Source organism: Vipera ursinii, assembly GCF_947247035.1.
Source record: "Vipera ursinii genome assembly, chromosome: 4".
Classification (NCBI taxonomy): domain Eukaryota; kingdom Metazoa; phylum Chordata; class Lepidosauria; order Squamata; family Viperidae; genus Vipera; species Vipera ursinii.
The window spans coordinates 71524106-71551122 of record NC_139514.1 but is presented as its reverse complement, the minus strand read 5'-3'; the positions used below and the strand labels follow the sequence as shown (position 1 = coordinate 71551122).

Genomic DNA, 27017 nt, shown 5'->3' with positions numbered 1-27017 from the left:
AGTTACAATATTTGAGAATACACCCCCAAAACTCCAGAATGCATCATGTCAGTTGTAGGACAAATAACATGACCAAGCATTTTATTTCTTCCCTGGATATAATTCCTGCAGCTGCAGAAAAAGCAGCAAATGTGGAAAAAAGTGGATGTGCATTTCCTTGCTGTAGACAGTGCTTTTTTTGTAAACAAAAAACCCAAAAAGGTGCTAGAACTCACATACGTCACATGACCCACCTTGCCTACTCTACAAGTTTCCATCCAAAAAAAGTATTCTATGACAAAAAAAGAAAGCTCTGGCTGTAGAACAAAGGGTCAGTGAGTAACTTAGACTTAAGAGGAAAAAGTAAGCTAAAGATAAATAAGAAGTTTGTAAGAAGTTTGTTATTCTTAATATCCTAGCTTGGTTTCCCCCCCCCCCTTTCAGTAGGATTGATAACTCCTATCGCCCAGGGATGGGAATAACTTGTTGATGCAGTTTTTGTCTTGTCTTTGTCTCTGTCTTGTCATAGGTCCTGGTGTGCTTGGGGTTAATACTGTTGTTGGTTTTTCTCTGTGTGTGGGGCAGACCTGTCAGCTTTCTGTTGATTTGTTCATGGTTAACACTTATATTTTCCTTCAGGTTTCTTGGCTGTCAGCCCGGGACTGTTAACTGTGCCGGGTGGGGGAGGAAGAGAGAGTGGAGAGAGGGGAAAAAAAACACCTCTTCCCTGGTGCTTTTATTTTTTGGCTTGACTTTCCTGAGAGAAGGGGGGGGGTTGCAGCAGCCTTTCGTATTGTAATAGTTGGTTTCTGGGGCTAGGTTTTCTATTTTTCATACATGCTGGCTCAGGGATTCTGGGAGCCGAGGTCCACGAGTCACAAGAGGGCCAAGGTTCCCTGCCCACCAAGCCCTGCCCTAGTGGATGGGGGAAGAAGTGGGACTTGCAGAAGAGGATGGCGAGGAGTGGTAGGGTCCCCTTAAGAGAGAAATGGGATGATGACACCCAGATTCCAGGCACTCCCAGACCACCTACTGTGGTCTTTTGCCCTGGGACAGGACCGGTGTTGTATATGCATGACATTTGGCCACTGGAGCTGGGAATATCTTTTATGTTCCCTTCTTAACTGTTCCTCAACCATGCTCCGGATAGAAAGTGGGGGTGAGGGGCTGGGGGCTTTATCTTCCTGCCTTTATGGATGATTCTTCCTTTTCACCCCTGATCCAAGTCAAAGTAAGAGAAGAACAATACCCCTTTTTGTTGGTGCAGGAGCATCACATTCAGTATTATATAAGCCCCTTGGAGACCCTGGCAAATGTTTCAGGTCTTTGGGGCCGATGGCCCTTCTGTGTCAGCTGCAATACTCAACCCTTTGGAATGCCTTATGGGTGGTATTGGCCTTACTCATCTTTCTTTCCCTTTCAGACTGCCCTATGCTCTTTTAAGATGTATTTGCTTGTTACATTACAAGCCACCATCTTTGCTCTAATGGCTAAGCCCCTATATCAGGCCACTACAGGCACAGATAAAGAACCCTTTGCGTGGACCAAGGATTGTCAGGTGGCGTTTGATAACATTCAAACTGCTTTAGTCAATGCTTCAGCCCTTGGCATTCCTGATGTCACTTAACCATTCCCCTTGTATGTGGCTGAAAGTAAAGGGGTGGCTGCTGGGGTCCTTACTCAAACCCTTGGTACTTGTTCTCACCCTGTAGCTTATTTTCCAAACAATTGAATCCTGTTGCTCAAGGATGGCCAGCATGCCTTTGGGTGGCTGCAGTACCATTCTTCTTTTGGGGCTGCTGAACAATTAACCTTTGGGGCTCCTATCACAGTGGAATTACCCCATTCAATCCAGGGGTTGTTAGCATCCAAGGGGGGCCATTGGCTTACAGCCTCCTGACTGGAACAATATCAGATAGCACTCCTTGACAACTCACAAGTTCATATAGGGCACAGTAGCAGGTTCAGTCCAGAGACCTTTCTTCCCCAACTGGATAGTGATCATAATTGTGTATAAACTATTACAGAAGTATTTTCTGGCTGGCTGGATCTACCTGACCCGCCATTGGAGGAAGTGGACAGGGACCTGTATACAGACGGCAGCAGTTTCATAGGCAGGGAAAAAGGCTAGCTGGCTGTGCTGTGGTCACATTGGACCAGATAGTGGAAGCAGCAGCTCTCCCTGCAAGTACTTCAGCTCAGGAAGCTGAACTCATTGCCTTGATAAAGGCCTTGAAAGATCAGACAATGCTGTTTATATATTTATAGACAGTAAATTTGTTGGAAGATCTGTGTTATACATGCACATGGAGCATTATAGATGGAGTGTGTTTCAATCACCACTCCTATTAAATTTGGACAGGACATTTTAAGGCTATTGGATGTTGTTTTGCTCCCACATAAGATAGCTGTCATGCATGTGAGGGCCCATGTTAGGGTTGGTACTGTACATGGAAGAGGAAGTACCTTGGCCAACCGCACCTTAAAGTCTGCCGCATGAGGTCCGCTGTCCCCTTGGTATATGGGTGCGCTTGTAACCCCATGTTTGCCTGTGCTGTCTCCAACATATATGCACTGGATGGGCACAGAGCTTCTAAACTAGGTGCTGTTTATTGTGGACATAGGCTGGAGAAGGATGGGGAGTCCCAAAACATGCATTATGGGCCCTCTTACAAAACTTGCATGCCAGCACTCATTGGGGTTACAAGGCCATGGCTAAGTTTCTTATAATGGACTTTATTTGTCCTGGGATCTATAACAGAGCCCTCACAATGATCAGGCAATGTGTGATTTGTGGATGTAATGACCTGTGGAAATTATTAAGTTCCCCTTGGGGAGGCTTGGGGCTGGCCAGGATCCTGCTAGTTTTTAGGAATTTGATTTTACTGAGTTGCCATGGATGCGGGGTTTTAGCTACTTGCAAGTTTTTGTGAATGCTTTCTCTAGAGGGAATGAGGCCTTTCCCTGCCATTATCCAGCAAGAAATTCAGGCCCTGGGTATTGTTTGGTGGTTTCATCTGTCCTATAGGCTCCAGTCTTCAGTACACATGGGGAGGCCTGTTTCCCTTTGGGATGGTGTATGGTCAGCCCTTTCTTTCTCATTTGCCTTATCCACTTCCCTCCCTGTTGTTGGAGACCAGGCCCTCAGAGGATGTATACACTCTCTTGCTAATGATGTTTCTTCCGTTTCTTAAGCTGTTCAACCCCTCCATCATCCAGGGGTGGATCATCCACTCCATCATTTCCTTCTTGGTGTTTGGGTTCTTGTCACGTCCTGGACTGCTTCTGGCCCTTTAGCTGACTACTGGACAGGGTCCTTCCTTGTTCTTCTCACTACCTACATGGTGGTCAAGATTGTTGGACTTCATGCTTGGATTGGTCATGCTCATCTTCTTCACCACCTTCTGACACTGAGGACCGAGTTGCTTGGACTGTGGCCCCTGCTGCTGAGGAAGACCTTGGGCTGAAGCTTCTGTTTGAGGGCCAACGCTGATCTGTATGCCGGGACATTTTGGTCATTGTGATACCTGTGCCTGCCGGGCTTCTACACAGGTGATTTCCTCTCACTGGCTTCCTGCTTACTTACATTGCGGGCGTCACTTCTCTCTCTCTGGGCTGACATCTGGTTTTTTGTTTGGGTTGTTCATCCTTTCTTTTTTTAGTACTCTGTCTTGTTTTTCTTTCCCAATCCATGCTCTCTTTTGCGGGGGGGATTATGGGTGATGGTCAGGTTCAATTATGGGAGGTGGTTCCCAATTTCCCAGTCCCTCTTTGGGGACTTGGGGCTCCAACACCTATATACTGGATATGCAAGCATGGATTCAGCTTCTGAACATAACAGATTGCTGAATCTGCGCACTTATATCCCCCACTGGTATATATGAATGAACCTTTATTGTCAAAGTACAACCATGTATACATTGAGATTGGCTGAGCCTCCCTTCGTGCCCCCACCCCCAACTCACAGTGACAACAAACCCTCCATCTTATTACACCATGTGAACTAATTGCACAACACACCAGCCTCGCAAGTCAATTCTGCATAAAGTTTATAAAAAATTATTTCCCGTTCAAAAGCCTAACAGCCCATGGATAAAAGCTGTTTTTCAGCCTGTTGGTGCAGCTGGTTATACTCCTATATCTCCTACCCAATGGTAGGAGAGTAAAGAGATACCGTCCAGGGTGTGAGTCATCCCTGAGAATTTTCCTCACTCTTCCAAGGCAGCGAGCCCTGGCGATGTCATCCAGTGGTGTCAGGGGACAGCCCACAATGTCTGGTGCTGTGCTCACCACCCTCTGTAATACTTTCCTATCTGCAGCTGTCAGACCAGCATACCAAACCACAATACCATACGAGAGGACGCTCTCTATAGTAGACCGGTAAAAGAGGGTCATTAGCCATTGTTCTACCCTGTTCTTCTGCAAGACCCTGAGAAAGTGAAGCCTCTGTTGCGCCTTTCTAGCCACCTGGGTTGTATTAACTTTCCAGGTCAGATCTTCACAGAGGTAGACTCCCAGAAATTCCATGGATTGGCCATGGAAACTACAGGCTTGGAAGCCTTCATGTTCAGCATGGCCAATGTAACAAGGGGCTGGACCCTTCCTGTCTTTGGGGCAGGAAAGTTCTTCTTCCAGAGATAAGTTAAGGATCTATACACCTTGCACAGTCACATGGAAGGTCAGTAATGGCATGTGGGATGGTTGGCATACATGTCATCAGACCTTTGGCCTTGACTACAAGAAGGTCCCCTCTGCTCTTTGTAGTTCGTTTGCAGCAATGGGACTCATGACTTATATGTCTGGTGTTAGAGCTTATATGCCTAAGGGGTTGGAAGGCGAACCAGGCATTTATCTTCCTAACCACTCGGACTGGTGGTTCCTTTGTGATCGGTTTGCCTGTAAGTCTTTGCCAACTTACTGATTTGGTACATGTACCATAGGGATTATCTTTCCCTCTGTTCATATTGTCCAACACAAGGATATCATTCATCTCATGGAGGAAGGAATTAGGAATTACCCTAAAAATCTGAAGATTTCTACTGATATTGTATGGGGATGGTTTAGGGAATTATTCTTGGTACTCTCTTTGTAGTAGTCCTTGTTCTTGTATCCTGTTGTGTCATTCACTGCTTGCCCCTATTCACCTCTGCCTGTCCTCAACAATGTGGCCCGCATACTACAGAAGCCTATCCCATGTTCATACATTTGTGCACTGCTCCAAGTATGAAAGGGGGGATTATGTTGACCCAGAATTAGGGGACAGTATAAAAAATATCAATTGTGAATGTGCAGATGGCCGTACTGTGTGTTTGGGCTCTTGCAAAGTCCTGGATGCAGGGTTATGAAAGGCCAGCAAGAAAAATACCCAATGTCCTAACCCACTCAAGAACATATGATATCTTTTGGGAAACACCCAAAAGGGAACATTTTTTTAACTTCTGCTCTCTTATCTACAGTATGCCAGACTTACTGGGTGAAATCTTTATCATATGCATGTCAGCTTTGCTGGATGGCTTGCTTATGTAACCAGAAAGAATAAATACAATGATTTCTTGTCTTTTGGGGCTGCTCTCATTTAGAGGAGCCTGTCTTTTTGTTCAGCTGAATAAAAACGTAAAGTTTGACGGCAACTTCTGGTTTCCTGTATTTTTTACCAGCAAAACCTCAGAACCTGCATATCACCTCTGCCAACTCTCCCATGGCTTGCGCCGCCACTGGAGAGAATGGAGAATGGGGAGGACAGCAGCTCTGCACAGAGATACAGAGCAGAGAATAGCACTTGCTTGCCGCCCTGCATCATCCCATGTCTCCCTTCTCTGTTCTGGAAATGGCAGCCCCATTTCCTGCCGTTTCTCCTCCCAGCACTGCTGTAGAGTTTGGTGCACCACCACCCAGCTCCTCTCTTTTCCTGAAATCATTTCACTAACCTGCCTTCCAGCTCTGGTGGGTTTCTCTTCTGCTGCAGGGAAATGGAGTTTGTGGGACTAAGAAAAGTTCAGTTCGACCTTCCAACTTCTTTCAAAAAAGAAAAAGATCTCATGATAAGTTGGAAGGTCTGACTGAGCTTGGGAGGGGAGTGAGAGGGAAGATTGCCAAGCAAGGAATGGCCTGGCTAGGGGACCCTGAAGTAAGCAGGGGCAGGGTGCATGGGGCAGCTCCACCCCCCTTGCATCTGCCTCGCCTCATTGTGGCGGCAACAGCGTGATGTGCAGTGCAGCCTCTTGCCACGAGCGGCCAAAGCAGAAGTGGGCTGGCAGGCATGTGGGGTCCTGTTGGACAAGGCTGTTGGTGCTGCCACTGCGAGGTGAGGCAGGTGTCACAAAAAAATATAAGCCATCCCCCCACAATAATACCTAATGCCTCTTTTGGAAGCAAAAATAATATAAGACCAGGTATTACTTTCGGAGAAACACGGTAGGTTAAAATAGATGTCTATAACTATGTTAAAAGTGTTTCCACTATAAATAGAATGAGCACATCTGAGTTTCAAGATCTAGAGAAAAAAATGCTTTTCTGGTGCTGTATAATCTAAGAATGATATTTGTACATGATTCCATGATTTGTTAGGAAACATTGGCTAAAATTGTGGCTTTTAAATCAGCTACAGTCCAGGAAAACAAGTTTCCTCCCCATTCTCTCTGGCTAATTGTTCCTGATTTTTCCACAGCTGTATTTCTATTATGTTCTGTGCAACAGACTAAAACAATTTCATTCTCTTGACTAAATAATGCAGGATTTTCATAAATGCCTAACACATTTCAAAACATTCTCTCCCCCTTGCTGGACCAACAGACACAATATAGGAAAAGGAGATGGTGTCCATATTTCTATCAGTCCTTTAGCAAATGACTAAGAGACGATCCCTGATCTTAGCTCAGATAACCTAGTAGATGTAACTGGTTTGTGCTCTTCATGAAAAATACAAGCTTACTTCAATGGCTCCTGCAATGCTCAAAAGGGAAGAACTGGCCAATAGCTTTAAAACCAAGGAAGAAAAGAAATCAAGTTCCCTCCTGTAAGAAAACAGAGCTTCTTGCAAAAAATAGCTCAGTTTTGAATTTTTGCTGCACAAGTTTCTCACTACCCAAAAGCAGTGGCTAATGATCCGAGAGATAACACTATTAGGTTAATTTGATACCAAGGTGATATTTTTAAAGTTTAGAGGTTCAGCTCAGCTTCTTTCTTGGTGCACAGTTTGAAGAGCTATAAGGAGAGGGTGGATTAAATATAAGGAGGGTCATGTATTTGATATAATGTTTGAAAAGAATATGAAACAATATCTACACACTTACTTCTGAACATCAGAAATACCAATTATGCAAAAATACTAATTTTGCATCGGCTCTTATAGCTACCTAAGTCTTTTTCTAATAAAAGGGTAGCTGTCCTGTGTTTTGTTTCTAATCTGTAATAACATAAAGCAATATGTACCCATCAAATCAAAGTTTTTACTCTAAGCTGTTTATATTAATGTTAGTGCTGTTTCATTCATTCAAAGTTTCTTAGATAGGCTGAATGGGAGCCTATCTTAGATGCATTGAAATCTACTCTTCTTTACTTTTCTTTCTTACAGAAAATAAATATTAGAGATGTGTAAACATATACACCAATCATTTTGAAATTCTAAATGGTTAAAATATATACACAGTAACCCAAGAGCACATGTAAAATCTTGAGAAAATATATGAATTGAACAATGCTTTAATATATTTATGTTTAGAATATAAATATATATAATATATTTTAATATATAATATTACAATCCATATTTGCAAATTCTTGCATTTTTTTTGAAAAGAGTATTACTGGTTTGAAATAGATCTTGACTCAGGAGCCCTTCCACCGCCCCCGAGCTACTATTTGATGTTGTAATGGCTGAATTGGAGATAAACCGACCCTAAAATTTACTGGAATTCCAGCCAGCTCTATCCGTCCAAGCCAAAGAAAACTCCAGCTATCTAGGAGTAATTTTCATAGGCATAAATAAGTGAAAATTTGGGAAAAATAGCCAGGTACCAATAACATTCAATTGCCTAGGCTATACTCTGGACAAACTCGATAAAGGCCCTGTGACCCTAGAAATTTAAAAAAAATTAATTAAGACATGATTATAATGATTACTGTGAATATGTCAGTGCAAATAGTTTTAGGTAATTATTTTCATAATTCATATATCATTCAACTGCAGGAAGGCTCTAATTGATATGACAAAGAATTTGAAATATATTACCCCTTGGAAATTACTGTAGGCCATCACGGTGTTCTCCCCATAGAAACCTAGTAAACCATTAATAATTGTTTGCTGTCATTATATAAAAAGCACACTAACACCATCATCGGATTTCATCAATTAAGAAGACAGGGAGAAATGTCTTAGTAACACGTTTCTTTTCTTTTTCCTTTCTTCTTTATTCTAGTTTAATATTTTGGTTTCTCACTGATATAAATAAGATCACCATTCCTTGGTTTGGGTATGTCAAGTCCAAATACAAACTAAATTTTAATGCCTCAAATGAGAACACAATACTTCACAAACCATAATTTGGCCAGCTGTGGATGTGGTCACATTTGCTAATTTATTGTAGATATAAATGGCCTAGATGTTAGAACCCATTCTTTCCCTGGGGACCGGGGGATCTATATAATTTCTTTCCTAATTCATTTCTTTCTGAGGGTTCTGCCATTTTCCTGAGGGGGAGGGGAAAATGCTCTGGGATATGTTATTCTGCTTTGCTACAATGTATCTTTTCCGCTGTTCCTACATACTTACTCTTTGAACAGTGTCTCACTTAATGTCACCTTGGAGTGAGAAAGGAATGTGCATCTGACCAACTGGTTTATCTCTCGCTGCGGAAGAGAAGGTGCGAAGACCCAACAACATCTTCACAAGCATGGGAAAGGACCCTGTTATCAGCTCCTTTCCCACAGCGGACTTAACTCTTGGGGATTGGCCCATTCAAATTGACCAGATGAACTATTGGGGTGGGGTTATGCTATTGATCTGAGTGGGAAACCCTCAGATCCTACCTATCAAGCCTGCTATCAGCTTCTCCTAATAAAAGTTTCTTTTAGAAAGAAACTGTTCCAAGAGTCCTGCTTTCTTGGGATGAGGTTTTGAAGTGGGCCTTGACACTAAAGGACCTCTCTTCAAGTAAATATTATGCTCTAGCTAGTGAATTGTGTGTGTATGTATGTGCTCCTTCCATTTGTTTGTATCTTTGTCCATTGTAGATGAAGTATGTGTTTGATAGGCAGTGGTTGGTCAGATCTAGGATGTGTTTTGGGGAGTTGTATTTATTTAGGATAGCTGTCAAGGCTTCTTTAATTGGCACTTGGGTGAAGAGGGATACGACATCGAAGCTCACAAGTAGGTCACAGGGCTGTAAGTTTAGTTTACTTATGATCTCTATGAATTGGAATGAGTTTTGTACGTGTGAGGTGATGGAATTTGTGTAAGGCTGTAGTTGTTTGGCAAGAAATTTGGCTAGATTTTGTAGAGGTGGAAGGAGCACCCATGGGATCACCCCTTTCACCTGTCATCGCAAACCTCTACATGGAACACTTTGAAACCCTCGCTCTAGAAAAATCCAACCACAAACCCAAACTCTGGCTCAGATATGTAGATGACACCTTCGTAATCTGGCCACACGGCAAAGAAAAACCGAATGACTTCCTCATACACCTCAATAGCCTACACCCCAAAATACAATTCACCATGGAAACAGAAGCTAACAATCAACTTCCCTTCCTTGATGTCTTAGTCTACAAGAAATCCAACGGCTCCCTAGGACACACTATCTACCATAAAAAAACACACACAAACCGCTATCTGAACGCACTCTCACACCACCACCCAGCACAGATCAACTCCGTAGCCAAGACACTCATCTCCAGAACAAAACACCTAGCTGACGAACAACACCTAAAAACCGAACTACACACTCTCACTAATGTACTAAAAGCTAATGGATTCCAAAGAAACATGATTACCAATTTAATCCGAAGAGAGACACCCACAAAAACCCAAGACAGAGAACAAGAAAATGGCAAAGCCCTCCTCCCATACTTAAAAGGGACCACAGACAGAATCAGCAAGATCCTCCAAAAACACAACATCAAAACAGCATTCTACACAGACAGAAAAATATCCACCATCCTAAGAAACCCCAAAGACATAATTGGGTTAGAAAACCAAGGAGTATACGAAATCCCATGCACCACCTGCCCCACCACATACATCGGACAGACCAACAGAAGAATAAGTACACGCATTGAAGAGCACAGGAACTCACTCAGAAAGGGAGAACAAACTTCATCCCTGTTCCAACACTTTGAAGCCACGGGACATGAAATTGATTTAAAAAAAACAAAACTATCGCAAAAATTGAACATTTTAACAACAGAATAATCAGAGAAGCCATTGAGATAGAAAAACGCCCCCACAGCATGAACAAACGAGATGATACCTCTCGCCTACCAGCCATTTGGAAACCCGCCTTGATTGACAGACGAGTCCCAACCACCAAGAATGATACCAGACCCAAACTCATGATAACATCACATGACATCACCACCACACAACCATTCAAAAAGCAAATCCAAACCCACAATGATAACGACGCACAACCACAAAACAGAAACCTAACTACAGCTGCAACATCATCCACGTTAAACCCCTCCAAACCACACAATAAGCAAACTGACACCGACGATAAAAACATGGCACCACCACAAACACGAAGCCGAACAAAAGCAGCACAACTCAACAGCTCAGGTCTAAGGCTGGCAGCTGAGACCAGCCCATCCACTCAAAACACACCCCCACCCAATCAGAACACACACCCCATTCAAAACACACTCCCACCCAATCAGAACACACCTAATCCCCCACCCAATCAGAGCACACCTCCACCCACAGAACACACCCCGTCTGGCAGTTTAAAAAAGAGGAACAAACAACCAGTACCACATGCTTCTCCCAGAAGAAGGAAGCTGAAGCCACCAGCCTGATGATGACGGATGGAATTTCGTCGAAACGTTGCTCTTACACCTTCAACTCTATGTGGGAAAAAACCCGAATGACCAAAGATCCACATACAAACACCCGTGAAAACCTCAGAAAACATATATATATATATATATATATATATATATATATATATATATATATATATATATATATATGTGTGTGTGTGTGTGTGTGTGTGTGTGTGTGTGTGTGTGTGTGTGTGTGTGTGTGTGTGTGTACACACACACACACACACACATATATATATATACATATACATATATATATATATACACATATACATATACATACATACATACATACATACATATATATATATATATATATCCACAGATTTCTCAGATAACAGTAATACTTAAAAAAGGTGAATTTAACTAGTTTATTATGATTTTAAAGAGGAATGGTATGAAATGTTTTATGAGCTATGCAGCTGTTATCCTTTGGCAAGAGAGAACATTTTAAAAAATTAAGATTGAAGAGAAATAACACATCTGCTTACAAGATGGCAGTTGCATCTTTCCTGTAGAAGAATTACTGAGTGTAGGATCAAATTAAAAATGAAGCTTCTTTATATGTAGTTTATAAAATATTAGCCATTACAAAAAGGAAAATAGTTCTTTTAGAAGTAAGAAAAGAAAATGGCTGAAATCCAATCCACAAGTGAATATCACTGTTCCAAGGTATCATAATACACACATAAAAACTCTAAACATAAGTTCATAAATGCATAATTTATAATTATAATTTCAAGTTCATAAGTATTGCATTTGATGAAGACTGATGATGTAACACAGGGGTACTCAAACTCTGTGATACTGTGATTATGACCCATTATATACAGTATTTGTGTGATCCCTGTCCCATTTTTAAAAAACCATTTAGTCATTATTTTTCTAGGTAAGCCATGGTTTTATCTATCACCTAAAACAGTGATGGCAAACCTTTTAGAGACTGAGTGCCCTAACGGCAATCCAAAACCCACTTATTTATTGCAAAGTGCCAGGGCTGCATGAACATTATGGTCCCTTCAGGGGGGGGGAGGCAGGTAGGTGCTTCTGAGTGCTGCCTCTGGCATGCAAAAACTGGGGGCGCAAAAATGGGCCACTGTGCTGCAAGGTGCAAAAATGGCCGCTGCCATGCCGCAGGGTGCAGATACAAGGGGCTGCACCACACAAGAACAGGGCAGGGCTAGTGAGTATCATGCAGGCACTAGCCCTGTCCCATTTGTAGTGTATGCATGCTTGTGGCCCTGTGCACGCATGCACGCATGTAAAATGCTTCCCCCTCCCTTTTCTTCCAGTCCACCAATCGACAATGGTTGGTGACCTCTGCTCTGCCACCTCTACTCGAGCTAGCTAGTCAGCTGCTTCGCCTCCTCTGTGCTGGGCGGAGCTGCTGCTCTGGGTGGCAGGGGTGGCCTGATGGACCTGCTGCTGGTGGCGATGGTGAGTGTGCCAACAGAGAGAGCTCTGAGTGCTGCCTCTGGCACCCATGCCATAGGTTCGTCACCACTGACCTAAAACTATTCCAAAGTTTGATCCCTGCTCCAACTTTGCTTGGGCGAAGTAGGAGAGTTCTCAAAAGTTCTTCCAGGCTTTGTTTCCCAGGTAGTCCTTGTTTAGTAATACTACTATAGCAATAGCACTTAGACTTATATACCACTTCATAGTGCTTTACAGAACTTTGAGCAGTTTACAAATCTCAGCATATTTTCCCCAAACAATCTGGGTCCTCTCTTTACTGACTTCTGAAGGATGAGATCAGCCAAGATTGAACTCCTGATTGTGGCCAAAGTTAGTCTGCATTCTAACCACTGAGCCACCATGGCTCTTTAGTTGTTTAGCAATCACAATTGGGATTGACAACTCAGTTGCTAAATTATGCAGCTGCTATGTGGAAAATCATGTGTAACTGTGATTGTGCTTCTGATTTTATTTCAGCTTTCTTTTGCTTTACAACATCAGAAGGCCATAATTCCAAACAGCTAGGCAAGCTTAAATGGTAAGGAAGATTTGGGGAACTCAAGTCATGAGGAAGCTGGGTAAAAGGACAAATCTTATAGTCATGGCTTTTTCTCTCATAGAACGCTCAGAACAGCGTTCCAGCACCTTTTTTTTTGCAAAAAAAAAAAAGCTCCCTCTATTGGCTTTCAAAAGCCTATTGCAGTGATAGGCAATTTTGGCTCTTTTTATGACTCATGGACTTCAACTCCCAGAAATCCTGAGCTAGCCATGCTAAGGGGAAAGAGAGAGGTTTCCAAGCTGAGCCATGCTGCCTCAGGAATTCTGAGTTGAAGTCCTTGAGTCATAAAAGAGCCAAGGTTGCCTACCCTGCACTAGAGGAGGACATTAAAATTATTTACAAGGTTACTCCTTTAGGAACTAAACTTTTAGAATCTAAAATAGCTAATTCAAAAAAGCCAACAGGAAAGAACCTCACATTTTTCATCTGCTTCTGTCTTTTGGAAGGTAAAATTAGATAACAAAATAATCTATTTCCTATGTTAACATCTCTGCAATGAAATCAATAAAGGTAACAGGAAAGAAATGAGAAACATTTTTCTCAATGTAATATGTCTAATTTAGCTGATGCTAGAAAAAATAGTATCTTTTGTACATACTCTATTACAACTAAACCACTTTAAATTAAACAATTCTTAAGAATGAAATATTCTTAATTTGGACTTTACTTTTACTGTTTGGACTGTTGTGTGTTTTGAAAAATAGTTTATTTAGAATCTAGTTATGTTGCACTTCAGTCTTTAAATAATTAACCTAGTATATACATAACAATATATGATGTTTTCCATGGTGAGCTTAACATCAATAACAACATTTATTAAAAAGGCTAAAATAATTTCTGGTGGTATTATCTGTACATTAAAATTTTGTTTAGTCACAATCTTTCATTTTTCACATTCTGGAAAAGCAGTGGTCATGTATCCTAGCAAAAGATGTTACATATGTGCATAAGCGTAGTCAGTAGCATACGCCTTTTTAAAAATATCAAACATGCAAAGAAACAAAAATAAGTCCAAAATATCTGTATTACATCCAGAAATGCCAGCTTTGCAACCAATATTTCTCATCCATAACTATGGCACCCTAAGGATACCTGCATACATGCAAATGCTTCTCTGGGATCAGTAATGCAGCAGGGATTGCTTTTTCCTTCCAGTAACAGATTGCTGGGAAATACCAAACATGGCCTTGAGAATTCCAATGTTTGTTACAAATTTTTCTGGTGTGGTTGGAAAGGGGCCTAGAAATGCCAGCACAAATACATCACACTTGCTGAATGTGCACAAGCAACTAATTACAATCTTCAATTATATGTGATATAACTAAAATGAGATGGGCTGTCTCAACTGCAACTTGCAAACTATTCCGTTTTGCAGCAAAACAATCCAGGACAAGCTGATCAGCAGAGCTTAGAGAGGACTCATGAACACAATTTTTGGGAAGGAAACAAACATTATTATGCCCCTGTCATGGACCGATCATCATCTCCTGCGGCTGGTCTTCCGTTTTGATACCCCCCGCCGTGGGTGTGTGGAACCAGTTAGATGGTACCGCCCCAGACGCTTAATGGATCCCGAGAGGTTCCAGGCAGCGCTGGGGTCCCCACCTGCCTCCCCCACTCACAGCTCGGCAGATGCCTTAGTGGAAGCCTGGGAAAGGGCAGCCACTGAGGCTCTTGACCGAGTTGTACCCTTGCGGCCCCTGACAGATCCCGCCGAGCTCCATGGTTTTCCACGGAGCTCCGGGAGATGAAGCATCGGAGACGGGGCCTAGAGAGCGGTTGGAAGTCCAGCCGATCTGAATCCGACCAATTGCGACTAAGAACCTACATTAGGTCTTATCTCGCTGCGATAAGGGTGGCGAGGTCTAATCACTTCGCTACCCTTATCACGTCCGCAGATAATCGCCTGGCCGCCCTGTTTAGGGTGACTCGCTCCCTCCTTAATCAAGAGGTGAGGGAGGAACCCTTGCAGGGTTGTGCCGAGGAGTTTAACCATTATCTGTCGGACAAAATCGCTCGGATTCCGACCGGTCTGGACTCTGACTGGGTAGAGTCTGACGATCAGGACACGGGCGGATATCATCTGGGAGGAGTTTGATTCTGTGACTCCGGAGGAAGTGGACAGGATTATGGGGAGGCTGAGCTCCACCACATGTTTATTGGACCCGTGCCCTTCCTGGCTGGTTTATGCAGCCCGGGAGAGGACACGCAGCTGGTTCCAGGCAGTTATATCAGCTTCTTTGAGTGAGGGTAGCTTCCCTGCCATCTTGAAAGAGGCGGTGGTGAGGCCTCTCCTCAAGAAGCCTGCCCTGGACCCAGCTGTATTGAACAACTTTCGTCCGGTCTCCAACCTTCGCTTTCTTGCGAAGGTTGTTGAGAGTGTGGTGGCGCATCAGCTCCCTCTGGTCCTGGATGAAGCGGATTATCTAGACTCGTACCAATCGGGTTTCAGGCCTGGGCACAGCACGGAGACGGCATTGGTCGCGCTGGTGAATGATCTCTGGAGGGCTCGGGACAGGGGTCATTCCTCTGTTCTAGTCCTATTAGACCTCTCAGTGGCTTTCGATACCATTGACCATGGTATCCTGCTGCGGCGTCTCAGGGGATTGGGAGTGGGAGGCACAGTTCTTCAGTGGTTCTCCTCCTATCTCCAGGGACGCTCGCAGTCGGTGTTGACAGGAGGGCAGAGGTCGACCGTGAGGTCTCTCGTTTGTGGAGTTCCTCAGGGGTCGGTCCTCTTGCCTCTCCTGTTCAACATCTACATGAAACCGCTGGGTGAGATCATTCGTGGCTTTGGAGTTGGGTATCATCAGTATGATGATACCCAGCTTTTTCTTTCGACCCCAAACCACCCCAGTGATGCCCTCAACGTGATGTCCCACTGCCTGGAGGCGGTTCGGGTCTGGATGGGGAGGAACAGACTTCAACTCAACCCCGACAAGACCGAGTGGCTTTGCATACCTTCATCCCAGGTCTATTCGGATATTCCATCTCTTTCTATGGGGGGTGAATTATTACCCCCCGTAGATAGGGCTCGCAACTTGGGAGTCCTCCTAGATTCACGGCTCACCTTGGAAGATCACATGGTGGCTGTGACTAGGGGGGCTTTCGCCCAGGTTCGCCTGGTGCGCCAGTTGCGGCCCTATCTAAGCCGGGATGATTTATGCATGGTCACTCACGCGCTCGTGACCTCTCGTCTAGACTAGACTGCAACGCTCTCTACATGGGGCTTCCCTTGAGGACCACCCGGAGGCTCCAACTGGTACAGAATGCAGCCGCGAGAGTTGTGTTGGGAGTCTCCCGATACTCCCATGTCACACCTCTGCTCCGTGAGCTACATTGGTTGCCAGTTGTCTTCCGGGTGAGATTCAAGGTACTAGTAATGGTGTTTAAAGCCCTACATGGCAGGGGTCCGGAGTACCTTAGGGAACACCTGCTGCCGGCGTCTACTTCCCTCCGCCCTGTGCGTTCCCACAGAGAGGGCCTCCTCAGGATGCCACCGGTCAGAGAATGTCGACTGGTGGCCCCCAGGGGGAGATCCTTCTCTGTGGGCGCCCCGGAGCTATGGAACCAGTTACTGGTTGAGCTCCGGACGGCACCCGATCTTCGCTCCTTTCGCCGCGATCTAAAAACATACTTGTTCGAGCAAGCTGGCCTGGCCTGAGGGGGGATTGGTGGGGTTTTTATTTTTATTGGGGTTTTTAGTATGTATTAACTGTATTTTTAATTGGGCATGTATTTAATTACTTTTTATCTTTTGTAATTTCTGTGTTTTATTCTTGCCCTGTACACCGCCCTGAGTCCTTCGGGAGAAGGGCGGTATAGAAATATTAATAAATTAAATTAAATTAAATTAAACAGAAGGACAGTTTAACATCTTCCAGTTGATGTTATGTTATGTAACATCTTCTGGGAGTTGAAGTCCATGAGTCATAAAAGAGCCAAGGTTGCCTACGCCTGGCCTATTGGCTTTTGAAAGCCAATAGGAATTGATGCTGAGAGTACCAAAAGACCCGGCTGGCAAATGTTGCACAGGCAAGTTGTCTGCAGCGAAGGCAGGAATTTTGCGCCTCTCCCTGCTGCCCAACTACACCATCTCAACTAAGTAAGTAAGATATTATTTGCAAATAGGATGGCAATAAACAATTTAGGCTGCATTTACATCAGGGCTTTTCAACCTTTTCAGAAATTGTACCACTTTTAGGATATGACAATATTCAAGCACCACCAGTGCTTAACAAGGGGTCAAAAACTTGATGACTAAAAAAAGGGGGGAGTATTTTGGGTTTCATTGGTTAGATTCATTTATTGTTATAGAAATGGCTAGTTTATAATATAGAAAAGCAAAAAGTTGAGGTTCAATGTTAATGCTTCCTTCTACTCCTGTAACAGAGGAAGTCAGAAGTCAGTGGCTTTTCTTTTTCCCTTCTCCCCCTCACTTTTCCCTTTTTCTATCACCCTTCACTTGCAAAAGACCCCCCCCCACTCACTCACACTTTGCTCACAAAAGCCTCCAGTCACTCTCACACACTCCTCCATCAAAGGCACCTCGTTCAGTCTCTTCCCCCACTCACTCCATCTCTTTCAAAGGCCTCTTGCTCACTTGCTCACTTACTGCCCCATCGCTTCCAAATGCCATTTGCTCATTCACTCACTCACTTACTGCCCCATCGCTTCCAAATGCTTCTAAACACCACTTGCTCGCTCACTCACTTACTGTATTTGGAAGCGACAGGGCAGTAAGTGAATGAGTGCCGGTGCCGGAAACCATCAGCTGTTTGGCACCGGAGACTACTGCCACAAGGAACACAGGTCCGGGTCGAGATTTGGAGCAGCTCCAGGTGGGGGCTCAGCACAGGCCGCGGTGTGGCTACTGTGGTGATGGGAATCCCCATGGCGGCTGTGGTGATGGGAATCCCCGCGGCATGTGGCTCCAAGCAGCAGGGGCGGGGGTGCAAAGGACAGGCAGCGACACTGTAGCAAGACACCGGCATCGCTCCCATTGACAGCACCTCTGAGTTCTGCCCCCCCTTTTTAGAAAAAAGCACTGATTATAGTACTTTTACTGCACTCTGCCACCCTTTGGAATGATTGTCTCACCTATGGGATAATGAGCAAGAAGAGAATTGTTTGTATTTTCATTTATTAGAGAAGAAGGGATTACAAGAAAGTAAGCAAGCACCCAATGAGAAATACACTTCAAAAGAAATGTAACAGGATGACTCCTTGCCTAATGTGCTCCTTCCTCCAAGTTCAAAGCCACTCAGAGGACAAACAAAAACTGAAAGTATGAAACTAATTAAAGTCTTGTCAGTTACAGGCAGCAGCCATGAATAGGTTAATTAAGATCACAGAACTGAGTTTGTTAATTTGCACATAACACTGTTTAGTGATGTACTGCATTGTGGCCAAAAGCAGCTCAGGAAGCCTACTTTAACTATGAATGGTCACTGACCAGCTTTCTCCAATCTGGGCATCTTCCAGATCAAGTCCTGAAACTGTCAATAGTCACACATTTGGAAGTATGGAGTGCCTCCATTTTTCTTATGGTATTACTGTGTTTGTTTGCTACACAGTATATATAAATGTAGCCATGACTATGCTTCTTAATAAATTAGAAAAATATGCATTAGGGCACACACATTAAATTATGAGTCCTTTATTATAATTCAATATTAGGCTCACTTATAAATCAGTATCTGTTATTTTTGAGATGATAAGTTGATTAAAATGTAAATTAAAAATAATTATTCCATATTTACTTTTATAATAAAATTACAATATAGCAATACCACTTAGACTTATATACCACTTCACAGTGCTTTACAGCCCTTTCTAAGCAGTTTACAAAGTCAGCATATTTTCCCCAACAATCTGGATCTTCAATTTACTGACCTCAGAAAAATGGAAGGCTGAGTCAACCTCAAGCTCCATCAGGATCAAACTCCAGACTGTGGGGAGAATTACCCTGCAATTGTCATGGATCTGCCACTGGACCCCACTCTGGACACAAGTTTAAAGGAGGAGGATGGGTCTATACTTCCTCCCTATCCAAGGACACATAGGGCAGAGAGAAGACATGTACAACATTGGTTGGCTAGACTAATTGCGAGGAGGCAACCTTGCCTCTTGTGAAGGGCTACACCGGCATCATCTATTTAATCCCACCCCAAGGAGTTGAGCGTTGCTGGAGCAACATGCCGAGTTCCATGTCTTGTGTGCTTGTGCTGTGTAGCATGACCCATTTGGCTCATGGACTGCTTTCCTGGACTTCATCTTTGTTCCTTGGGCTCGGTTCCCACTGGCTCTTCCTGTGCTGAGCTTGGAACCTAAACCTGCATAATGAGGGTGCTTTCTGATGACATGTGTGGGAGGGAGTCTGAATAAACACCTGTAGAACTCTTGCTGTATGTGCGTGTGTCTGAGGGAGTGGGACAGCACAGCAATACTGCATTCTAATCATTGCACCACCAGGGCTCCTAACAGAAAATTACAGTATGTCTTAATTAACCAACTGATTATTTTATGGAAATTAATAAAATATTAACACTAGATTTTTTTCTTGAGTTAAATATAAACTTGTAGTGAGATGAGCAGCAAACAAATAAATAAATAGTAATACTATATTAGCAATTGAATTTACTTTTTTGATATGACTATCACAGTAAATAGAGGCCAGGGGGGCTTTTGCCCAGGTCCACCTGGTGCACCAGTTGCAGCCCTATCTGGACCGAGATGCCCTACGCACAGTCACTCATGTGCTCGTGACCTCCCGGTTAGACTACTGCAATGCTCTCCACATGGGGCTGCCCTTGAGGATCACTCAGAGGCTTCAGCTGTTGCAGAATGCAGCCGCGCGAGTTGTGATGGGAGTCTCTCGATACTCCCGTGTAACACCTCGTCGCCGCGAGCTGCATTGGCTTCCGGTTGCCCTCTAGGTGAGATTCAAGGTGCTGGTGATGACCTATAAAGCCCTAAATGGCATGGGTCCAGATTATTTTAGGGAACACCTGCTGCCAGCATCAATTTCCCATCCTCTTGTGCACTCCTTAGGGTGCCGCTGGTCAGTGAGTGCCGGCGGGTGATCCCCAGGGGAAGGGCGTTCTCTGTGGGTGTGCCTGCCCTATGGAATGATCTGCCTGTGGATCTCTGGACTGCCCCCGACCTTTGTTCGCCAGGACCTAAAAACCTGGTTATTTGATTTATCTGGCCTGGACCGAGGGGTTTTAAATTTTTAACTTTTGGGGCTATTAATTGTTATTTAATTTTATTTTAACTCTATTTTAACTTATATTGTTTTTTAACTTTGCTCTGTAAACTGCCCTGAGTCCTTTGGGAATAGGGCGGTATATAAAACCAATTAAATAAATAAATATGACACTTTAGAAAATATAGCTAAAGTTAAAAATGGAAATAATGCATTTTAATTGTGAAGGTCAATTTGTTTTTATTTCCAGGAAATCCTGTCCACATTAATCTATCTGTTAAAGAGCCACTATGTGCCACAAAGAATTATGGAGGATATTTTACAGCACACCGTTAGTTCATGCCAGGATCTTGTGAAATTTCTTGGGCTCACTGTCATCGTGTATGAATTCCCTTACAGCTTGTTCATTGCAGAAAGCAATCTGTATTTCATATTACTAATTGTTCATTCAAACTTTATTCCTCCCAGACTTCAAAGAAACCACCAGAAAATATAACTAAAACAATATACTAAAATAAAATTATTAATCAGTCTATTTTTTTACTGGTAGAGCAATACATTTTAAAAAAAACACAGGAATTCTTTTTTTTCTTTATTTTATAATTTAACCATTAAATGAATTGTATACATACATTAAGATGGTTTTTATATAAGCTGCCTTTAATTATTGGAAATATTTTGTCTTTTATTGATTTTTGTTTTAAAAATTATGTGTTAACAATAAACAAATGTTATTTTATTCAATACAAAATTATATATTTTTCCAGTAGTGAACTCTCCATGACATTTACTTGACTGTTGTATAAGAAGATACTAAATTATCTATTTGGTCTACACATTTGCCTATATACTTGCCTATAAAGTCACCAAGAGTCAAACAACAACTAATAGGTGCATATATAAAATAAATAAATACATATGTTTTCAAACTGTAATATTATGATTATTTTAAAAGTCTGTAAAACAGAATGTCACATATTCAGAAAGAATTGTGAATTAAATATCACTGAAATTATTACTTACCTCTACATGTTGACAAGTTTGAATTAATTTAGCCAAAAGTGTTTCCAGTTCAGTGTTTCTTTTGATAAGGCTGGTAAGATTACTTTCTAAATTTTGCTGTATTAAAAAAAAAGAAGAGTTGGTATAGTACTTAGCATTATATATAAAATAAAAACAGTACATGTAAATAAAATTATTTGAGAAATTAAAATAAATCGGTCTTCAAACATTTGTTCATTGCTAAGAAGGAAGATGATTTCCCTGCAAATGTGTGTGTGTGTGTGTGTGTGTGTGTGTGTGTGTGTGTGTGTGTATTAACGTATGCCAGTGAAACATGAATACTAACCTGACAAAAGATACAAAAGTTAAGAGTGGCAGAAAGAAAATAACATGCTTGGCATTACAAGACAAGCTAGAAAGACCTGCACATAGATTAGAGAACAAATAAAAGTATATCTTAAGAGAGAAAAAGAATTGAAATGGAAATGGGCTGGTCACATAGCAAGAAGAACTAACAGCAGGTGGACCAAAGCAGTCACAGAGTGGATCCCACTTGATAAAAAGCGTCCATGAAAGAGACCTAAAACAAGATGGATCGACGATTTCAGCAAGTATTTCGGGCCTAATTGGCAAAAGAAAGCTCAGGACTGTATTGATTGGAAATATGTGGAAGAGGCCTTTATCCTGGAGTGAATATAAAATGGCTAAAATGATGATGATAAATATATATACTATGAATACAAATGTAAATACAATAATACAATGAATACAATATATACATTCCATATATACTTGGAGCTTACCATCCTGGCTTTCTCACATCAGGGCTACTCTCAATTCAGAGTAGAAGTCATAATTATAACCTTAATCAGGGCTTTTTTTGTCATAGAACGCTCAGAACGGAGTTCCAGCACCTTTTTTGGATGGAACCTTATATGGTAGGCAAGGTGGATTGTATGACATGTGTGAGTTCCGGCACCTTTTTCTTTTACAAAAAAAGCACTGACCTTAATTAATAGCTATTATATATATATATCTTCTCAGTAGCAGGTTTTTTTATACACACACACATACACAGAGAGATGCTCCTATTCACATAATAATTAGAAACAAGTATGCCCAACTTCTTCAGACAACTTATACCATTGCACTTCCATCCACAAACCAAATTCTCTTCAGAATAAGACCTCTATACATTCAAGATACATATTTCAGAAAGATCAGAGGAAAACAGAATTGTGCACCAGCTTATGTACTGCTCACTTCCTTTTCACTGAATAGCACTATTAATGAATTATATTAATATAAGTAACTTATTGTTTGTCTGCAGTCTGTTTAATAAATGATGAAAGCACATTGTTAGTTTTTATTCTGCATTACTCTTATTCACTGAAAGGGACTACACTCAGTCTTTAGACTGAAGACACAATTTTATTCTCTAGCAAGTGATGGTGAAACTTTTAGAGACCGAGCGCCCAAACTGCAACCCAGGTGCCAGGGGGCATGGCCCACTGGTGGGCATGGCCACTGTATGGGCATGGCTCAAGTGGTCATGGAAGACTGGGTGGTTGTGGCTGAGGTGGGCGTGGCTACCTCGATGCTGCTCGTGGGGAGGGATGCCTGTGGGGGCTGGGCAGAATTGGGGGAGATCCAGGGGGTCTCTGGCATGTGGGATGGTGGGCAGGAGGCTCGTCCTGCGGGGTGAGGTGAGGCGAGGCAGGGGGCAAGGCAGGGGTACCATTGCCGCAAGGTAAGGCAAGGCAAGGGCCGGGGCGGTTGCTTCTTCACACCATCAGCTGCACACACAGCGAGCGCATAGCAAGCCACAGCCTGCCGGTGCCTCAACCAGCACTCTGGGGTTCCACAGCCCATTGCGAATACTGGGCCAGCCCTCCAGCAGCAGGCGGAGTAGTGGGGGCGAAAGCATGTGATGCAGACCGCTGGACGTGCCTACTCCATCCCATCTGTTTTTCCTTGTGGTTGGAGAGCAGGTTGCTGCTGGTCATCTCTTTGCCCCCTTGCAGATCTTGCCCTTACCCTGCATGTGGAGCCTGTTCCCCTTGCACACCTGATGCACCTTAGCCCCACCTCAGGCTGCCTCTGCCAACAGCTCATGCAGGTCTATTAGGCTACCACCATTGCCTGGAGCACCTAGCCCGCCCAGCACAAAGGAGGTGAAATGGCCAGATAGCAAGCCCGAGTAGAGGTGGTAGAGCACACCCATGCCCAGCAAGCCAAAGGCCACCCTAAGTGGGAATAGCCAGATCTCTATTGGAGTCATGGCACCCCAGTCCCAGTTAGGCTTGCGTGCCTCCCCCCATCTCTGCTTAGCCTGGGTGGCCATGATGCTGATGGGGATCTGGCTTTCCTGCTAGGGTGGCCTTTTGCCTGCTGGCCCTGGGCATCCTCTACTACCTCTATGCGGGGCTTCCTAACTGCCTTTTTTCATTCCTCTTGGAGGGCAACCTCTCGCCCATTGCATTTCTTGCCTGTTTGTTGCTGCCAGCACAGGTGGCTGCCACAGAAGTTGTAGATCAGCTCATGGTTGGCCTGCTTGATCTCCTCTCCTCTTCCCCACCCTCCTCCTTCTTTCCCTTCAGTGCAGCTAGAGCTGACTCTGCTTCCTCCTAAGGTAGCTTCTCTCTCTCTCCTCTCTCTCTCTCTCTCTCTCTCTCTCCCCCACCCAAACTTCCTTCTTTTATAGCTTCTCCTGTCTTTCTCATGGGGGAGGGTGAGCCAGAAGTGAGCCTGGGGCCTTTGCCTCATCCCAGCCACTCTGCAGCTCCGGAGGACTCTCTCACAGTAAATCCTTGCCTGCGCTGGCTCTTCCCCTCCCCCACTACACTTGGCTAGGAAAGGCTGTGTACCACCTGCCATTTGTTAATGTACCACAAGTGGTACGCATATCACCAGTTGAAAAGCCCTGGTCTAGTAGACCTGTGCGAGTGGCTGGCAGCTGTGGTAGGTACTGAGGTGCACAAGGGGAATGCGCTCTACCTTGAGGGGTTAAATTGACCAGTGGCGACCAGCTTTCTAACCAAAAAGCCATTTCAGTGTTGATAAGGATGGAAGAAGGTAAGTGCTACTATACTTCCAACTCACATGAATTACAATAATCTTAAATGGAAAGATTAAAGTGGTCTCACAATCAAGAGTTCTTCTCTTTTAAGCTGATCTGTTCAGAGGAATAATAATAAAAAACGCTTCCATTGCTCGAATTTCAACAAGGAAGCCATAAGGTGACAACATGAAAGACAATTTGGGTTATTGGTTAAGCACTAGGCTAGAAACAGAGAGATTGTGAGTTCTAATCCCACTTTAGGTATGAACTTTAGGTCAATCACTCTAAGTGGCTTTAGATCAGTCTTTAGATCAGTCACTCCCTCACAATTGAACTCATCTCACAGGGTTGTTGTTGCTGTGGGGAAAATAGGTCAAGGAAAGAGTATTATGCTTGAGTTATTTATAAAGGCAGGATAAACATGAATAAACATGAACCAAGATGTACCTCAGCAGAAGTGACGGGGGGAGTGAGGGGATGGGAGCCAATAGCATAAAATTATTAAACAGACCATGATGTTAACAGCGCTATGAAGGCTACCACCAACGACTTCATAAAATAACCAAACACCTTCATGGGATTAAAAACAGAGGGAACGCAAGTATGAGAAAAGCTACGGTCCAAAGAATTTCACCCTCCCCTCCACCCACCTTTGTTTAAAAGGCAGCTCTCGTCCATTCCCAAAGCTCTGGATGTGGCAAAGCCTCGGCTGCTCACCTTGGTGGGGTGGGGCCTGGGCAACTTTCTGATTAAGCGTCGGCTTCGGAGGCACACAGGTCATGTTTTTTGGGGGAAGGGTGAGTTAGGGCCCCGACCCACCTCTCACATGGAGCGCCCTGCTCCCACCACCCTGACCCACCCCTTGCATGGAGCGCCCTGCTCTCGCCATCCTGACCCACCCCTCGCATAGAGCACCCTGCTCCCACCACCCCACCACACCCCTTGCACAGAGCATCCTGCTCCCACCGCCTCCACCCACCCCTCACGCAGAGCGCCCTGCTTCTGCCACTTCCTACCACCCCTATGCAGCACCTTCTTTCCAGCTCTGACATGGTCCCCTGTCATTTCCTCCACCATTGTGTGGGACTAAAAATAAAGTTCAATCAATCAATTCCAACTTTGCAAGATCTTTTTTCTTCTCACGAGAAGTTGAAATTGATTGAACTTTTTTTTTTGCACACGGCAGCGGAGGCCTAAAGTGAAAAGGTCTTATAAAACCCAGCTTAAAAAGCCACTTGCCTGGGGAGATTTTGATGCAGGTTGCTCATTGCTCATGGACAGGACTGAAGGTCTAGGACTGGGGCAACAGCACACATGCCCACAGAGAGGGCTGTGCATGCTGCCTGTGGCATGCGTTCCATAGGTGTGCCACCACGGACATAGACTATCAATGCAGAAAGAATTAAATGAGCCTTCCTGTGATCTACTGATGATGCAGCCCCAAATTGAAATTTCCTTTTTTTGCAAACTGTCGACCTATATTCTAATTGTAATATATCATTTATAAATGAAATATTACAAAACATCTCATAATCCATTTTTCCTCTAGAAAATACTAGCATAAAAAACCTGGGATTTCTTTTGCACTTTTTTGCTTTCCTGAATTTTTATACTTCTAGTTAAAAGACACAAAATACAATGTGAGCAAGGAAGAACCCCAATTGCTGGGGATCCCCATCAAATATCACCCTGAGGGAGCCCGGCTTTAGTTCAGGCTTGGGTGGTGGGGCTCTTCGCCTGGCTGCTCAGGGAGCATTTACTTCTAGGGGCCTGGCCTGTTTAAGGCTCAGTAGAACCTGACTGCCCCCACTGTGGTGTTCAGTAGTCACTGACTCATTTTTGCCTCCCGTAGCTTCTTTGAGCTGTTCCTCACCTCTCCCCCTGCGTCGCTTGGTCTTCACTCTCAGGTCCTGAAATGCTTCCACCATGAAGTACAGTACATTGCCCACTTCAGGATCTGATCAACAGGGTCCTGTTCCCTCTTGGTCTCCTCTACATCATAGAGTAGTTCCATCTCACATTTCCAGCCCAGTTTTCGACTGCCCTGGATGAAGTATATGTGTTAGGCTCTTCCGTCCAAATCCTTTCTTTTCTCCACGCCAACCGACCACCTCTGTCTCATGGATTTCTCCATGGCGGCTGTCTCCCCTACTAACTCAGAGGGACTCTCTTCAGGGTGAGTCTTGGTGGCAGACTCTTCCTGGCACTCAGACTCATCCTGCTCACTGCCATAGTGACAGTGAGATAGTGACATAGTGTGCACAGTCCCCACGGTAGGGCGATGCCTCCGGGTTAAGCAGATCTTGTTTAATGTAAGGTCCTGCCTGTGCTAGAACTCCCAAGAAAGCAGAACTTTTGAAACAGGCATTGTTTCAACACACACACACACACACACACACACACACACACACACACACACACACACTTATTCTGGAGTAATATTCCATATTTCCAGAAAATGGAAGAGTACTCTTCAAAAGACATTCATCCTAGACTACATACAAAGCTTCTTCTCTCACTGAGAATTCATTCAATCAACTAAAAGAAACTCCCTTCTTGCTTTAAGAATTTCATGGTGGGCAGGTATTATATAAGAAATAAGCTGTAAAGTTTACCAAATTTATACTTCCCAGATGAAATTATTCTACTGGTTTCTGAATTATGCAATAAACTCAGACTGATATGGAAATATGTTAGAACTTATGTTGGGAGCAATT

At 43.7% G+C, this 27017-nt stretch overlaps 1 protein-coding gene across 1 annotated transcript in view; it reads right to left on the bottom strand.

Moving 5' to 3' along the window:
• MID1 (midline 1) overlaps window positions 1–27017 on the bottom strand; it is a 271493-nt gene that overhangs the window by 143773 nt on the left and 100703 nt on the right. Inside the window, exon 3 of the mRNA XM_083362722.1 lies at window positions 21261–21356. Coding sequence (XP_083218848.1) covers window positions 21261–21356 — 96 coding nt within the window. The remainder of the gene's footprint in view (window positions 1–21260; window positions 21357–27017) is intronic.